Source organism: Marmota marmota, unplaced genomic scaffold, assembly GCF_001458135.2.
Source record: "Marmota marmota marmota unplaced genomic scaffold, marMar, whole genome shotgun sequence".
Taxonomy (NCBI): domain Eukaryota; kingdom Metazoa; phylum Chordata; class Mammalia; order Rodentia; family Sciuridae; genus Marmota; species Marmota marmota.
The window spans coordinates 18221337-18239739 of record NW_026000082.1 but is presented as its reverse complement, the minus strand read 5'-3'; the positions used below and the strand labels follow the sequence as shown (position 1 = coordinate 18239739).

The 18403-nt window shown below is 36.5% G+C and overlaps 1 protein-coding gene across 2 annotated transcripts in view; it reads left to right on the top strand.

Moving 5' to 3' along the window:
• The window catches only part of LOC107141791 (cytochrome P450 4X1), a 28297-nt gene extending 10733 nt beyond the window's left edge, over nucleotides 1-17564 (top strand). Inside the window, exons 5-12 of one of the 2 annotated variants that reach the window (XM_048815434.1) lie at nucleotides 62-186; nucleotides 271-428; nucleotides 7338-7444; nucleotides 8021-8211; nucleotides 13408-13541; nucleotides 14804-14868; nucleotides 16258-16340; nucleotides 16839-17564. In XM_048815434.1, the coding sequence (XP_048671391.1) occupies nucleotides 62-186; nucleotides 271-428; nucleotides 7338-7444; nucleotides 8021-8211; nucleotides 13408-13541; nucleotides 14804-14868; nucleotides 16258-16340; nucleotides 16839-17013 (1038 nt within the window). In that variant the 3' untranslated portion in view covers nucleotides 17014-17564. Of the gene's footprint in view, nucleotides 1-61; nucleotides 190-270; nucleotides 429-7337; nucleotides 7445-8020; nucleotides 8212-13407; nucleotides 13542-14803; nucleotides 14869-16257; nucleotides 16341-16838 lie in introns of both variants that reach the window. The other variant, XM_015485030.2, reaches the window with a different exon arrangement.
• Nucleotides 17565-18403: the final 839 nt, after the last annotated feature.

The window sequence follows — 18403 nt, the reverse complement described above, 5'->3', positions numbered from 1 at the left end:
AGACTGCAAATGAAGGCATTTTGATGATAGTGATGATGTTGATCTTGACCTCCTCTGCCAGGATAAGTGGGAGAAGATTTGCAGCACTCAGGACACAGCCGTGGAGGTTTTTGAACACATCAACTTGATGGCCCTGGACATAATCATGAAATGTGCTTTCAGCCGGGAGACCAACTGCCAGATAAACGGGTCAGTGACAGGAGAGCAAAACATATATTTGTTCATCATTATCTAAGTCAATTATTGACACAGTGTCCTAACTTTATTTTCTAGCTCCCTTGATCCTTATGTAAAAGCAGCGGTTGAACTCCGCAAAATTATATTTTATCGCATGTACAATTTCTGGCACCACCATGACATAATTTTCAAGTTCAGCCCTAATGGCCACCTCTTCCAAGAGTTAAGCAAAGTGCTACATCAACACACAGGTAAATACATGGGTATTTCTTGGATTTGATTTGCCCAAGTCCATATATCATCATTAATTGTATTGTGGCTATCAAGAGGGATAAGCCTCAGTGTGAACAGAAAAAAATTATTGTTCTTAATGGAGCTTTTATAAGGACACTGCTCAAATGAAATAGAGTTTGAGTCCTTTAGAAGAGTTTGCTACATCCATTGTAGTAATTAGTCTTCTCAGGACTTCTCCTTATGTTATGCAGTTTTTATTATGTGCAGTTATTAATACAAACATAATAAGTGGACACTTAAGATTTAAAAACATATATAACATATAGCTTTTGTGCAGTTATTACAGTAATAATTATAAGTTAAAAGTACTCATGCAATGTAGGAATGGATGGGAGGAAGAGTAGACATGGAAATGCACACAAAAGAAGCTTAATTCAAAAATATGTTTATGTTAGCAAAGTGTAAACTCAAAAATTAGAATAAATTTTTTAAGCAATTCAACATTACTTTTCATAAGTATCATAATAGAGAATACTCACCCAGAGGTCTATCCCTCATGGACTCCATCATTAACTAGCAGCCTGACTTTGGACAGTTACTGCTTTGTTTCAAAGTCATCTGAAAAATGGTGATTTAAAAATAAACCTATCTCATAGGTTTCTGGTGATGATGAGTGTGCTAATAAATGTAAAAGACTTGGGATGGTACCTGGCATTGGATAAATATTAAATATAAAGTATAGTTACTATATCAAATATCTTTGCCCCCAGGAAACTTTCAAGACTCACCAATACATGCATATTCACACTTACATATACACATAGATACTATAAGGAGAACATTCAGTGAAGCAGGTTAGAAACAATTTAAGATACAAGTGGGCATTACATCTTTATAGCAATAGTCCTCAAATATTTTTGCATCATGGATCACAGAAAATATTAACTTTTATATGGTCATTGGAGTAAATAGGAGTGGATTTGAGGGCAGCTACATATGACTTAGATGATTCTTTACATTTTCATTATGTATAATTATGATGAAAGAACAAAATCAAAAGTATTAGAGAAAATATTAAGTGTCCAGGTTGTTGAAAACTTTAAAAACAAAACATTTTCAGTTGTGTATGGTGATGCATGCCATAGTCCCAGTAACTTGGGATGCTGACGCAAGAGGATTGCAAGTTCAAGGCAGTCTCAGCAATTTATCGAGGTGCTGAGCACTCTGTGAGACCCTGTCTCTAAATAAATACAAAATAGGGCTGGGGGTGTGGCTTAGTGGTTGAGTGCCCCTGAGTTCAATCCCTGGTACCCCCAAAAAAAATTTTTTTAAATAACCTGCTGGGGATTTTCATTGTGAGTGTGTTGAATCTAAAAAATCAAGTAGGGAAGAAGAAGTGACATCTTGACAATATTGAATCTTCCTATCTATATACATACACGGAATATTTTTTCATTTATCTAGATAAATTTTATATTTTTCTTCAGGTTTTTAAAGCATTCCTCATAATAGATTTGCACATCCTTTGTTACATTTATATTAAGTATTATGTTTTTCAGAACTAATGTACATAATATTCTATTTTTAATTCAAATGTCAATTGTTTGTTGATAGTATATAAAAAATCACTTCTATTTATTAACTTCATATCCTACAACCTTGTCATAATTACTTACTAGTTTCAGGTGTTTTTTGTTGAATCTTTGAGATTTTTCTACTATCATATCATCTGTGGATAAACATAGTTCTGTTTATTCTTTCCTAATCTGTATACTTTATATTATTTTGTCTTATTGTATCAGCAAGGATTTCCAGTAAGATGTTGAATAGGAGTGGTGAGAGGAGACATCATTGTTTTATTCCTGACTTCATTGAAAATATCAAGTTTCTCATCATTATCTATGATATACACTTAGGGGTTTTGTAGATATTCTTTGTCAAGGTGAGGAAGTTTTCCTTCTGTTCCCAATTTGCTGGGATTTCTTTTAAACATGAATAAGTGTTAGATTTTGACAAATGGCTTTTCTGTATTTACTGATTAATCGTACTCTTTCTTCTTTACGCTGTTAATTAATAAGTTACATTGATTGATTTTCAAATATTGAACCAGCCTTGCCCACCTGGAGTAAATACCACTTTTGTTGAATTTTTGCATCTATGTTCATGAGAGATATCAGTCTGTGGTTTTCTTGTAATATCTCTATCTTATTTAGGTATGAAGGTAATGCTGGCTTCATAAAATGAATTAAAGTATTCTACTTCTATTTTATGGAAGACACTGTATAGAATTCATTTGATTTCTTCCTTAAATGTATGGTAGAGTTCACTAGTGAGATTATCTGGGCCTGTTTTTTTTTCCTGTTCTGGAAGGTTCTTAATTATTGATTTAGTTTCTTTAGTGGATATAGACCTATTTTAATCTGTCTCTCATGTGAGTTTTTTGAAGATTTTATCTTTCAAGGATTTGGTCCATTTCATCTGGGTTTTTTCTTTATTGGGTGAAGTATTCCACATATGTCAATTAGATTCAGTTGATAGATGATGTTGTTGGTTTTAACTGTGTGCTTCCTGATTTTTCTACACTGGATTTATAATAGAGAGACAGTGAAGTATCCAAATATTCTATCAGTTTTTGCCTCTCGTATTTGGATGCTTGTTGTTATGCAAACACATTAAGGATTTTTGATGTGCTCTTAGAGAATTAACCTCGTTATCATTATAAAATACCTTCTTTATCGGGTACCTTTCCTTGCTCTGAAGTTTATTCTGCCTGGAATAAATATAAATACTCCAGCCTTCGTTTGCTTATTTATTATGGTTTACCTTTCTTCTTTCCTTTACTTTTAATCTGTATGTATATTTATATTTAAGGTAAGTTTCTTATAGGCAACATATAGCTGTGTCTCATTTTTTATGTACTCTGACAATCCGTCTTTCAATTGGTACATTTAGATCACTGGTGCTTAAAAAAGATAAATGATATATATAGTTGAATTAGTAGCTACCAGATTTATTACTGCTTTCTACTCTTTGTTTTTGTTCTTTGTTCTTTGGTCTTCCATTCTTTTCCTACCTTCTGTGGGTTTTTAATAAAGTTCTTTTTTTTACATTTATTTATTTTTTTAATGTGGTGCTGAGGATCAAACCCAGTGCCTCACACATGCCAAGTAAGCTCTCTACCACTGAGCCACAACCCCAGCCCTCCTTCTGTAGTTTTTAATTCAGTGTTTTCTATGACTCAATTTTTTTCTACTCTGTCAGCTTATCAATCATACATCTTGCTTTTGTCAGTGGCCATACATATCCACAGTTAATCCAAGTCTACTTTCCAGTAACACTACACTACTTCACTGGTAGTGCAAGTACCTTCTGGCGGAGTATTCCCGATTTCTCCCTCCTGTCCCCTATAGCATTACTTGCCATTTATTCCACTTATCTGGAAACTATAATCATTAAATATATTGTTGCTGAAATTACTTGAGACAAACTGTAATCTGTTAGCTCAGTTAAAAATAGGAAAATCAAAAGACCTACATTTTACCTTCACTTATCCCCTAACACTCCTTTCTTTGGGCAGATCTGAACTTCTGGTCTGTATCATTTTCCTTGTTGCTGAAGAACTTCTTCTTAACATTTCTTACAAAATATTTTTTTAATATTTTTTTAGAGAGAGAGAATCTTAACATTTACCCATTTTTTTCAGTTTTTTGGGGACACAACATCTTTGTTTGTATGTGGTGCTGAGGATCGAACCCGGGCCGCACACATGCCAGGCAAGCGCGCTACTGCTTGAGCCACATCCCCAGCCCTCACAAACTATTTCTACTGTAACAAATTTACTCAATTTTATATGCCTTAGAAAGTTCTCTTTAATTTTTAAAGATGATTTCTCTGGGTACAAAATTTTAGAAAATGGGATTTTTTTTTTCTTTCAACACTTCAAACATTTCACTACACTTTCTTTTTGCTTGCATGGCTTCTAACAAGAAGTCCAATGTGATTCTCATGCTTGGTCCTCTATAAATAAGGTGTTTTTCCTGTGTTTTCTTTAATGATTTCCTGTTTGTTTTGTGCAGTTTGAATATGCTGTGCATATGTGTATTTTTTTATATCATCCTATATGGCATTCTCTGAGCTCCTTGGATCTGTGGATTGGTGTTATTAATTTTGGAAAGTTCTCAGTCATTTATTGCTTCAAATATTTCTGTTTCTTTCCTCCTTCTCCGTGTGTGTGTGTGTGTGTGTGTGTGTGTAGAGGTAGGTAGCACCTTCATATTTTTATCCATTTCTTCTATGAAAGTAAATTGTTTTTCTGTTTCTATTTCAGTCGATTTTGTTACATTTAATTTCCATTTTATTTAAGTTTTAAAATATACGTGAGTAGCAGGAAATAGTCAATTGTAACTCAAAAATATTTCTGCACATCAAAGTTATTTTCCTATTACGCCGGAGGCCTTTGACTTAAACATATGCAGGCAGATTTACTTTTGTGCTGCCTGATGGGAGTTGTAATTATAGACTATTTAGGTAATAAAAGAGTTGGTTCTGATGGGCATGAGACAAAATGGCCTAGTAGAAGAACCCTTTGAGGAATTTGGCAAGTCACAAGAGTCAAGGCCACAAAGGGGAAACTATTCCAAGGAGAGAAAGAAGAGAAACTCCAGGAATCAATAAATGAGTTACAGAAAGCCTAAAATGCATAGAAACAGAGGAAAGGCAACTCTGAGTAAAGTACAATGCATTTTACAACCTCAGCCCTCACTCCCCAGCTGAGGGAGGTGAACCCAACCCTGCAAGCCCAAGGTAAAATGGTCTGTTACTTGAAGTATATATCTTCTTAGCAATTGTCTTGTGATATCATGACTTTTAGTACTAAAAACTGAATCTTGTTCAATAAGTTTTGTTCAAATTCTACTTTGTCCAATATCAAGATTACAACCCTGCTTCCTTGTCAAGTATGATTGTCTGATATAATCTCACCTATCCTTTTATGTTTAGCCATTCAGAATTACTTTGTTTTAGGTATGTTTCTTCTATGCAGCACATAGTTGGATTTTATTTTATGAGCCAGTTTTAAAATCTTTTTATTTCAATAAGCATATTATTCTCATTGTCATTCATTGAAATGACTGTTATACATGGTCACAATGCTGTCATATAACTACGTTATCATTACTGTGTGTATTATGGTATAATTACTGTATTTATTTATTAAAGTTGTCATAACAAGTGATCACAAACTAGAACCGATGTTTAGAACAGACTTCTTCTCTATCACAGTTCTGGAGGCTAGAACTACAAAGTATTGGCAGGGCCATGTTTCCTTGGGAAGGCTCTAGAGAAGGCTCTTGCCTTCTCTTTCTGCCTCCTAGTGTCTGCTAATGATCCTTGGCATTCCTCAGCTTGCAAATGCGTCACTATTATTTCTGCCTGTCTTCAAATCGTTGATTTCTCTCTGCTTCCAAATTCCTCTCTTCTTTTAAGAATACAAGTCAGTGAGGTAGGTCCTACTCTAATCCAATACAACTTTATCATAACTTGATTGCTTCCACAAAGACTATATTTTTGAAATAAGGCCTCCTTCACAGCTCTTAGTAGATATGAATTTTGGGGAGACATTATTGAATCCACTATATAGTTTCTTTATACAGCATGTAATCTTTGGTCTTTTTAAATATACTGCCTTTGATATTTAAGTTGTTTATATTTTTTAATTTTTTTATTTGTTCTTTTTAGATACCCATGACAGAAGAGTGTATTTTGACATATTATACATACATGGAGTATAAAGATGTTTATGTTTTTGTTCTGAGGCTACCATAGTATTTATTTCCTTTGTAGAATCCTTAGTCTCCTACTTTTCTTTATTTAACCTTTTACTGTTCTAAGAGGTCTAGCTTGCCAGTTTTTGTATTGTGGTAAAATGTATATAATTTAGCATTTGCCATCTTAACCTTTTGCAAGTGTACACTTCAGTGACTTCTAGTATATAGACATAGTTGAGCAACCAACTGCACTTTTAATGAAGTAGTCATCTCTGCAGATTCCTCAGAATGGGTTCATGAGCACAACATTCCCTGAGTTCTTCCATGTTTAAAACAAGTTTTTTTCTATAGCCTTGATACTGGAAGGACAGTTTGTCTACATATAAAATATTTATCTCATACTTCATTTCCTTGAGTTTCTTGGAAATGTTCTACTTTTGTCTTGATTTCTTTACTGTTTGTCTCAAGTTTGAGCTAGCCCAATTTTCTCTTCCCTAAAACTCATTTAATCTTTTTGTCAGAAGTCTCTGAGGATTTTTTTTCCTCTGTCTTTAATGTCAAATATTTTTACTAGGTATATGTCACAATTGGTCATTCTGTTCTAATTTTTCCAGGCAGAGACTAGGTCCTTTAATATATAGATTTCAATTTTTTACTTCTAGAAATTTTTCTTGGATTATGGTTTTTAACTATAGCTCTGTTCCATATGTTTTTGGGGTTTTCCTTTTGGTCCCTTCAAACAAGCATGTGTTGGAGGTGGGGGGTTATTTGTTTATTCTTGGTCATTTTTCCATTGTTTTGCCTATCTTCTATTTCACCTGATAATTTTCATGAAGATGATATTTCAGAGGAAAAAAAGAATGATTCATCATTTGAATCTAAATTTGAAATTATCTTAATTATATTGCTTGCCTACTTATATAAACTATATCTTTGGTTTGTTGTATTTTATTTTGGAACTTTGATCAAAAGTTGTCCATTTGATGGAAAAATAAGTCATCTGTGAAAATTAAATCAACTTAAATGTAATGTACCCAGTCTGGTCTCTGAAAAGCCAGCAAAATCTGAAGTTATTCATGGGCCCTGACTTACTTTATAATTTACTTGACTTTGATTGACTTTGCTGCCACTTTGGTAATGGAGAGATATTATTCTACCCAGAAAAGGTAATCCAGGACAGAAAAAAACCCCTCAAGGCTGGAATGAAGCAGGATAACACTCAAAAGAAAAAGTACCAGGATTTCCTGGATATTATCCTTTCTGCCCAGGTAAATCTTCCAAATATCTTAGCCTAATTAATCATCCAGTTAACTATGTGTGTAGGTGGATAAGAGGGGATGCGGTGGAGAAAAAAGCAAAGCTGATCCAATAAATTTAACAGTACTTTGAATTGAGAGGTTGGCTCCATGAAGGTTGGGGTAAGGATAGAATTCTGCACCTGTCACTAGACATAGTCATTGAAGACTAAATTATGTATTTGACAGGATTGGGGATTATACAGATACATAGAATTTAGGGAATCAAAGGAAAATGGGTCACATGAGTAAGCATGTAAAAAGAGAAGGAGTTGGCACTGGAAAATCTGGATAGATCTGGGAGTCTGAAGAGAATTCCTTGGGCCTGATGAGTGGAAAGCACTTTGCAGTCTGCTTTTCCTGTCTAATGTTGGTTCTCCTTTATGCTCTGAGTGAGGTGTCACTCATAGAATATATTTGTTGAACTGAATAAAAATTGAAACTTTTTTTTAAATCTCTAAGTCTTCCCCTGGAGCCATTAATTTTAATTGGGTCTCCAAAGATCTGTAAACTCGCATTTCATTAAAACATCTCTACTGTACATTCTAGGCTGAAAATGAAGACAGCTTCTCCAATGCTGACCTGCGGTCCGAGGTGAACACGTTCATGTTGGCTGGGCATGACACCTCGGCTGTGAGCCTCTCCTGGCTCCTCTACTGCCTGGCTCTGAACCCTGAGCATCAGGAGAGATGCCGGGAAGAGATCAGGAGCATCCTAGGGGACGGATCTTCCATCACCTGGTAAGATCTACCTCCCTAATCATTTCATTCTAATTCTCCCCCTGGGATTCTGCTGTATTTTTTGCCCTGGTTCCTTAATAATGACAGTGACTCGTGATATGTGTATGTGGAAGCAGAAGAGGTAGGCTATTTCTCTATTCTTTCTCAAGAAAGCCCCAAATTAGTGCCTTGTCTTTTGCAAAAATTCATTCATCCAGAAATTGTCATTGCTTTTCTACTCAGTGGTGTATAAAATGACCCATTTCTTTCTTTCACCCAATCTCTGGCACATTGGAAATGAGGACCTGACCGGAGGCTAGCATTTAGAGTTTGAATGGTTGGGCCCAAGTGGGACTCCTGAGAGAACTGAATGAACAGCTGCATCATTTAAGGCTCATTGTGGACACTCTAAACCATCCCCTTGTCATCAATTTCATTCCTCGAGGTGACTTTGGACTTTGAACATGGTATTCAGTAGGAAGATTTAATGTGGGTTCTGCCCTCAGTGAGCTCACAGTCTAATTCGGACACAGAGCTCCATAGAACAAATTGAAATATAGCGTGATAAGGACAATGATAGAGATATGTGCTAGCCACCAGAGAGACTTAGAAGACAGGCACCTAGCCTGGCATGGGGGCTCAAAGTGATTTCCTTAGAATTAGTAGAAGTTAACCACATGGAAAACTTCAACTCTACTTTGCTAGGTTTAAGCATATCTTGTTATTAATAAAATCCAGTTTATGGATTTGCTCCTCAAATATGCTGTTTGGAAAGAAACAACATGTTTCTGACATAAATCACACCCTTCATCCTGCCTGGTAAAAAGGAGCAGAAAGATAGAAATTCTAAGGGTCACTGAGCCACATGACTAGGAAAACAAACATCGTATTTCATATGAGAGGATTAGCTCAATTGAAATATTCGTAAAGCAAAATTTGAAGTTATAAAGGTATAGTAGAGCTATCATTTTATAAGGAATTATAATGATTTCTTAACACAAATTAAAGGCTTAATTTATATAGCATAAAATACAAAATTGGACAGTCATTTTTATTTTTTGCCAGGGGTGGGATGGGGTGGGGTGGGGGGTGGTACTAGGGATTGAACTCATGGGCACTCAACCTCTGAGCACATCCCCAGCCTTATTGTTTGTGTCTTATTAAGAGACAGGGTCTTGGGCTGGGGATGTGGCTCAAGCGGTAGCGCGCTCGCCTGGCATGCGTGCCGCCCAGGTTCGATCCTCAGCACTACATACAAAAAAAAAAACAAAAAACAACGATGTTGTGTCCACTGGAAAAAAAAAAAAGAGAGAGAGAGACAAGGTCTCACTGAGTTGCTTAGTGCCTCACTTTTGCTGAAGCTGGCTTTGAACTCACCATCCTCCTGGCTCAGCCTCCCAAGCTACCGGGATTACAGACATGCACTACCCCATCCAGCTCATTTTTATTTTTAACTGACAAATATGCACGTGATGTTTTGATACTTGTATAACTTGTGGGATAACTAAATCAATCAGTGGGCATATCTATTAACTTACATACTTATTTTTGGTGATGAGACATTTCAAACCTGTTAGCAGTTTTCAAGTATACCACAAATTGTATGTTGTACTTGCAATGCTACCATAGAATTGCATGATGTGCAATGTATCTCCTGAATTTATTTCTCCTATCTAACCAAAGTTTTGTATCCTTTGACTAGTATCTCCTTGTCCTTAGACCCCTGAAGCACCATTCTACTCTCTGCTTCTAGGAATTCAACTTCTTCAGATTCCTCACGTGATTGAGATCATATGGTCTTTGTCTTTCTGTGCCTGTTTTATTTCACTTAGTATAATGTCCTCCAAGTTTTTCCATGTTTTTGCAAATGATAAGATTTCCTTCTTTTTTTAATATACTTTTAGTTGTAGATGACACAATACCTTTACTTAATTTTCATGTGGTGCTAAGGATTGAACCCAGTGCCTTCCACATGCAAGGCAAGCACTCTACCACTGAGCTACAACCCCAGCCCAAGATTTCTTTCTTTTTAAGAGTTAGATGGTTTCCTATTGTGTATGTTTGCCACATATTCTTTATCCATTCATCTGATGATGGACACTTAGGTTGATTCCATATCTGGGTTATTGTGAATAATGCTGCAATGAAGATGGGAATGCAAATGTCTCTTTGACATACTGATTTTGCTTCCTTTTGATATATGTCTGGAAATGATATTTTTGGATAATATGGTCATTCTATTTGCAATCTTTAATGGGACTTTCGTACTTCTTCCTATAGGACTGCATTAATTTTCATTGCCACTGATAGTGTACAAATGTTCCCTTTTCTCCACATCCCCACCAATGTTTATCTTTCTTTTTTATTTTATGATAGCCATTCTAACATGGTTAGGTGATATCTCATTGTGGTTTTAATTTGCATTTCTCTGATGATTAGTGATGTTGAACATGTTTTTTGTATGCCTGTGGCCATTTGTATGTCTTTGAGAAATAGTGTATTCAGGTTCTTTGCCCATTTTTTAATTGGATTATTTGTTTTCTTGATACTGAATTGTGTCAGTTATTATATATTTTGGATATTATTCCTTTATCATATATATGGTTTGTAAATCTTGTCTCCCATTTTTTAGGCTGTCTCTTCACCTTGTTGATTGTTATGCATAAGCTTTTTGGTTGATGCAAACTCATTTGTCTGATTTTGCTTTTGTTGTCTGTGTTTAGAAAACCATATGTAAAAAAAAAAATGTTGTCAAGACATGTCAAGAAGCTTCTCCCTTTTGTTTTTTAGTAGTCTTATAGTTTCAAGTTTTAAATTTAAGTCTTTAATCCATTTTGAGTTGATTTTTTTATATGGGGTGAGATAAAGTTCTAATTTTATTCTTCTGCATGTGCACATCTGGTTTTCTCAATCCATTTCTGCCATTTCTCCACCGTGTGTTCCTGGCATCTTTGCTGAAGAATAGTTGTCCATAAATATGTGGATATATTTCTGGGCTCTTTAACATGTTCTGTTGGTTTTTGATAATGTGCCATGCTGTTTTGATAAGTAAACTTTATGGTGGTCATCAGATAAGGTAGTGCTTTTCACAAAGCACTTTTGCCTGTGAATGGCTGTGGGAACTTCCTATTCTCTTATCCTGCTGAGTGATCATTCTTTATTTATTCATTGATGTGTTAACAGTGAATATCACTTTCCAACATGCCTTAGATATTTTAACCTTCACTAGGGTAAATACCTACACAACTAAAATATCACCCTTTCTCATTCTTGTTTGGCCTAAATGGGAAAAGAGTAAGTAACTCTCTGCTGGCTGAGAAAACAAAGTCTAGATGATCTGTTAATTGTCGTTTATTTTAATGAGACAAAGGGCAAAAATATTACAAAGAACAAAATGTCTTTTTTTACTGTCACATGTATTTATAGTAATGACATTGGGATGTGGTATTCTGAGAATTTACAATTCCTCTAGACAGGTGCTGCAATCATTCTGCAAAAAGCAGTTTATGGGAAAGCTGGATAGTTGTCCAAGTTTTTCCATTTGGCTCCTTGTCAGACCATTTCTATGTTGGATTAAAATTCTTTCCTAGTTTTTTTTTTTTTGCACCATGATTGAGGTGGGCAAATTTTTTATTCTTAATTATACAAAATGCCAGTGTAAGAATTATTTTTTTTTATCTTTAGCTTAAGGAAAGAGTTCAAAACTAAAATTTCATATTACCAAATGGACAAATTCTGCATTCACAGTAAGTAATAAGAAAAGAAAATATGGGCTGGGGTTGTAGCTCAGTAGCAGAGTGCTTGCTTAGCATGTGTGAGGCACGGGGTTTGATTTTAAGCACCGTATATATAAATAAATAAAATAAAGATCCATTGACAACTAAAAATATACTTAAAAAAAGAAAAGAAAATACAAATACAAAAAAGTGACTAGACTAAATATACGCAGTTATTACTTTTGAACCAAACTGATTAACTAGAATGCAAATTAAAAATACAACTTTATTCTTCTGCTGACACTTCAAACTTGCTCTATGGAGCAAGTTCTTTCATCTCCAGAACAGAATCCTGAGATCTCATAGAGGTCTCATCCATTTAAATCACAAGAGTAGTCTCATGTCCATGATTAAACTGTCCAGCCCCATATAATAGTGAGACCTTCAAATACTCATCCCCTTGGAGCATCTCCCTCCATCCCAGTTTGGCACTTCTTTGGGCCTGGAAGCCAATAGAGAGTGAGGACTTTTTTGCTGTCTTGTCCTTACTGATCAGCTCCTCCCCTACCTGGAAGCTGCTCTTTCTGACTCTTCCAGGAATGATTGGGGCTGGGGAGAAAAGAAGGGGAAAAGGTCTGTAACTACTGTGATCCTGTTCAGGGGGGTTGGTGGATATTTAATGCTTCCCTTTCTCTCGCATCTGTGGGTCTCTTGGAAACTCCATGATTCCCAGGGAATTCTGGTCCTGGGCAGAGCCTTTCTCCAGCTGAATCTGGAGCTCTCCCTCCCTCCCTCTGGTCGGTTTGTTGGTCATAGGACACATTGGCACATTTCTACTGTGCAGCTGCTCTCCCCTGCCTCTCTGTCCATTCTGAGCCTCTCGTATCAGTCCTGTGCTCCCCAAACTCCAGGGAGCACTCATCAGACCATCTGAGTTGCCCTAGTAAAGCTTCCCTTTGTGTATTGGAGATGGGCCAGCACCCACTTCCATTCTCCATGGCACTCCAGTATTCCAACAAATCTCTTTAAAGGATGTTTTTTTCTCTCTTAAACTTCTCTAGCCTTTTCTCCTCAATCCTTAGTTATTCCTTATACAGTCTTGCCAGGGTAAGAAGAATTACTCTTTTTTTTTTATCCTAAGCATAAGGAAAATGTTCAAAACTAAAACTAGAATTTCACATTACCAAATGGCCAATATGATGAGCTAAGGGTTGCAAAATTGGTTTTCAAAAATCTCCTTGGCAAGCCTTTTGCTGTTAGATGAACGCCTCATTATATAATGAGGGTATGTGGCCCCTCTTTTTTTTTCCTCTACCTCTGGGACCTCACCTGATCCTGAGGTGGAAAGTCCCATTTTAACGATCTTATACATAAACCCATGACAAAATAGCTTTAACCTGAGAGTAGTGTTTATTAGGAACAAACAAAAGGTAGGAAACTATCATTATTTACAATCAGATATGAAGTCTGAGACCCTTCCCTCCCTCCCTCGTCCTCACAGGGACCAGCTGGGTGAGATGTCATACACCACAATGTGCATCAAGGAGATGTTCCGATTGATTCCTCCAGTCACGTCCATTTCCAGAGAACTCAGCAAGCCCCTTACCTTCTCAGATGGACGCTCCTTGCCTGCAGGTCTTTGTATTCTTTTCCTAAGCAGTTCCTAGAGACCATGGGATCTTGGGGACCACAATGACAATGATTGGTGGGTTTCTACCCACAGGGCCTCTGGCTTATGGTTAGGCATCTATCAATAGCTCAGAGGATAATTCCTTGATCAGATTTCAGTTTCAGTGACTTTCCCAAGGCACGTAGCCAGTTACTGCAAAGCTAAGCTCATAACCTACATTTCTAGAATCCAGCCCAGGCTTTCTCCCATTGTAAGGTATTTTTCTAAGATAATATTTGTTAGGCTGATTTTGAGACCCAGATGAGACTTCATGGGAGATGAGCATCATTATCTTATTCTGAGAGGCCCAGAGGGATTTATTTTTTTGCCTCATCATCATAATATCACCCTAAGTTTGAAACATTTAATATACATAGGGCCTTCAAACATTTTCTCATTTTCACCCCTTGGAATTTGACTTCTACAGTGTTTTACAGTTTAAAAAAATTTTTTAAATACTTTTGATGTCATCAATAACCTGGGAGAACCCCAATGTACAGATGAGGTTAATTGATATAAGCAAAGCTAAAATTCATGCAGACGCCCCATACTCCAAGCTTAGGTTTCTGGGCTGGGCATGTAAGATGCAGTGGGATCACACAAGACACTCTCACTGTCTGCTTTAGTGCCCCACTAACTGCCTTAGGAAGCTAGTCAACGGGATTGCTTGTGGAAAACACCTACAACCTTCCTGTAACTTGGTTGATAGATCCAGAATTAATTTACCAGAATTATTTCTAGTAACAAAATAAATCTCAAATTCTCTCTCCTTTGTCTTTTTTATCCCCAAACTATATGAATATTTGCCAAAATTCCCCATTTTCCATGTCTGAACTGCATCAACAAAAATTGGCCACTGGATCTGCATGATACAATTATAGTTCTGTTCTTAACATGCCCAAGTTGTTGCTAGTGGGTGCTTTATATTCCATTTACAGACATTTAATTTCCAAATGTGGAAAAAACATAAGCATAGTTTAGCATTTCGATATGACACCAAGAGCTCCCTAGAATAAAATCATGAATTAAGTAAATCATTGCTCTGAAAACTAGGGTATAAATCTAAGTCTCCTCTTTCCCTGTATCCCTCTCTGGTGGCATCAGCTCTGCCACACAGCTCTGCCAGGAGCTAGCTCTCCTTCCAGAATAAGCCTTTCAGAGGAACAGTATAGCAGTAGTCCAATTTATTCTTTCTCCTGTATTCTTCTTAATTTCCCTCCTGCCTCAGGAATCACCGTGGTTCTCAGTATTTGGGGTCTTCATCACAACCCTGCTGTCTGGAAAAGTCCAAAGGTATGATTCTCTTCCAACAGACACACTTCAGAGTACAAACGCTACCCAATTTATTTGGGGCAGCTGAGCATGAACGTGGCTCTACAGTTTAAGCAAATAGCTGAAAGCAATCAAAAAATAGACATAAAACTCCAAAATGAATAGAACTTGACCACTAATGGGAACTTACCCTCTTTCCCCACTCCTGCTTTACCTTTGCTTTGAATGAACAGATTGACATAATGTCCCACAATCTCCTCTAAGTTGCCGCAGTTTCTATTTCAGCCATTTCCCTGTAAAGCTCTACCCAGCATTTACTTAGATATCTCCAAGACTGAGGCCTGACAATAGAGTTATTTAGGAAACTCAGTCTCTCTTTTGCAGGATGGAACAATAGAGATCCTAGCAGAAAATCAATGACAAACTCAAGTTGGGTGATTTGAATGTGTTGTAAGGAACTATTATGAGGATGTGGGCAGGGTTTAGGAAAAGCAAATTAGAACAGACATCTGCCAGAAGTGTTTATCTCTTCTAGGCCTAATGATACCCAGGAGGGAGGGTTACAGAACCTGGAGAGAATGAACTTCAAGGGGAAAGGCCATCAGATAGGAGCTGTGGTAGAGATACAGCCAAGCGGAGGCAGCAGGCAGAGAGGAGCCAGGGAGTAAATACAGGGAACTCTATCCTCCCACTCTCCAGAGCCCTTATCAGTGTCTATTATTGTCCAAACCCAATGGAAAACCACGTGTGACAGCTTCCTGGGGCCGAGAATAGTCTGGGAAATAGAGAGAGAGAGGATCTAGACAGGCAAAGAGGAGATGTGTTGCAGCATTGAGTTCCTTAATTCAATATTTTTGAAACTCAAGTACTCAAGTACCAGTGCTGTCTTTACATATGCCAGTAGGGTTTCAGCTCTAACCTAGTCTACCTGTCCTGGTAATTAATAACTATGGATTTATGTGGCACTCTCACTTCCAAAGTAAAAATAATGCCACTTGTCATATTTTTGCTTCCCCTTTACTCTGACTAGCAGACAAGTCAATTGGTAGCCAAAGTCTGCAGGTCTAGAGGTGCATTGTGAGTGAAGCAACTCCTAGCCTACACTGAGCTACTGCACACTTGAATGTGGCTAATCAGGATTGAGATATGTACTTTAAAGACGTAGTACCACAACAATGTGAAGTATTTCCTTAATAATTATTTATACTAATTATATTTTGGAACAATAGAATTTGGGGGTTAAATAAATTCTACTATAAAGAGTAATTTCATCTTTTTAAAAGGTGCCTACCAAGGCATTTTAAATTGCGTATGTGGTTTCCATTGTTTCTGTTGAGCAGTATGTAGTAACTTTAAGAAATATGTTAATATTGTTTGGGGGATGGTTGTGGGGTTGTCTTCTTATTGCAGATCTTTGACCCATTGAGATTTACAAAGGAGAATTCTGATCAGAGACACCCTTATGCCTTCTTACCATTCTCATCTGGACCAAGGTGAGGATAATATGAAGTTGCTGAAAATATACAAAAATGTTCAGTTAGGAGTCACTTCCTTTAGACCCTCAGCGCTATAAATTCTTCCATGGAACCTCATTGTCTCATGAGGCAGATATTGGTTTTTACAAAAAACCTCTGAAAAGATCAGTTAGTTTCACAAAGGATAACACGATTATCTTCACATGCCTCAGAAAGAGATCATACAATGTAAACTATTGCTCATGGACTCCAAAGAGTCCATCATCAATGCAGAAGAAACAATTCTGTAGGTAATTCCAACTGCCGTCTTATGTAGGGAGGACATCATGTTGGAGCCTCCCATTCATCTTCTTACAGGGAACAACATAAGGCTAGAGTCCAAAAGTTTCAGTGGCATTTAATGTGAAAAAGTTACTTTACTATAAACTTTAGACTTGTGATTCTAGAAATTAATTATTAGAGTCAGGTGGAATATTATTGCTCCAAGCATCACTTTCTCTTCCCCTGTGTCTTCAGGAACTGCATTGGGGAGCAGTTTGCCATGCTGGAGTTAAAGGTGGCCATTGCCTTGATTCTGCTCCACTTCAAAGTGACTCCAGACCTCACCAGGCCTCCTGTCTTCTCAAACCACATTATCCTCAAACCCAAGCATGGAATTCATTTGCACCTGAAGAAATTCCCCAAGTGCTAGATCCACAAGTACAATGACTAAATATACTTTGTTTTTAAGTTACATTTACAGCTAATGGTTCAAGCAAATAGAGAGGAATCAACACGCGGTAAGAGGGTGGGAGATAGATGGATTAAGGGATATCTGTAGAGCTGCACATTCCCTAAGGACATTTCCAGGTAACTCCTAACACTGTTTGTTTGTGTGGTTCCAACTATCATTAACACTATATACCAAGCACTTTGCTAAGTGACTTCCAAACATATTCTGTTGTTTTTTTTAAAAGTTTTTAGAATTACTTGATAGGTGGATATATAAATATTTGCTGTAAAAGAAATTCAACATTAGAAAAGCATGTAGAATAAATTAAAAATTTCATTTTACCTAGCCCATACTGAATGCCCTGATCAATCCTATCACCTTTAAAAAAAGAATAATTTGGTGTGTATTCTTTCATATTTTTTCCTATATATTTCACATATATACACATAGGAATGTATTCTTACCAATGGGTTCATATCAATATTGTTCTTGCTTTTCTCACTTAATAAAAGTCCATCTTATTCCAAGGACTTATGGTTTTCTGTAATATGAATATTCTATTACTTATTTAACTATTTTCCTCAGTAGATATATAAGTTATTATAATTTTTAAAATGTGCCTATTGGCCATTTATGTGCCTATTGGCCATTCATCTTTGATTTGTTCTCTGTGATTTGCCTGTACATAATCTATGTTTGTTTTCCTATGATGTTGTATTTCTCTTATTTACTCATATATGTTCTTTATATATTGTGGATAATAATCCTTGATTATAACTTTTTGTATTCTTTTAATTTCTTTTAAATTGCATTTATAATGTCTTTTACCATGCAAAACATTTTCATTTTCATGACCCAAGACATATACAAGTTTTTCCTTATGTTTTCTGAGTTTTGATTCTTGAATAAGAAAGCCTTCATTTTTAATATTACAAAAATATTCCACATATTTTTCTGGTGCTAGCCATTCCTGTGAAGCCTGAATGGGGAATTTCTTAATAATTTCCAGATCCATCACTCATTGAAGCCTAATCAGAAATCTAGACTTATTTTTTTTTAATATTTATTTATTAGTTTTCGGCAGACACAACATCTTTGTTGGTATGTGGTGCTGAGGATCGAACCCGGGCCGCACGCATGCCAGGCGAGCGCGCTACCGCTTGAGCCACATCCCCAGCCCTAGACTTATTTTTAAGGGTTAGGGAAGCCCTTTAAAAGTTTTGCACCATAGGTAGGACTTGGAGTTAGAAAAGTGTGCATTTGTTATATGGAGGAGCAAGAGTGGAAACAGAAAGAAAAGGGCCGGTCAAAAAGGTATTATGATCGTACAGGTAAGAGATGATGCTGCCTGACAAGGATGGTGGCAGTG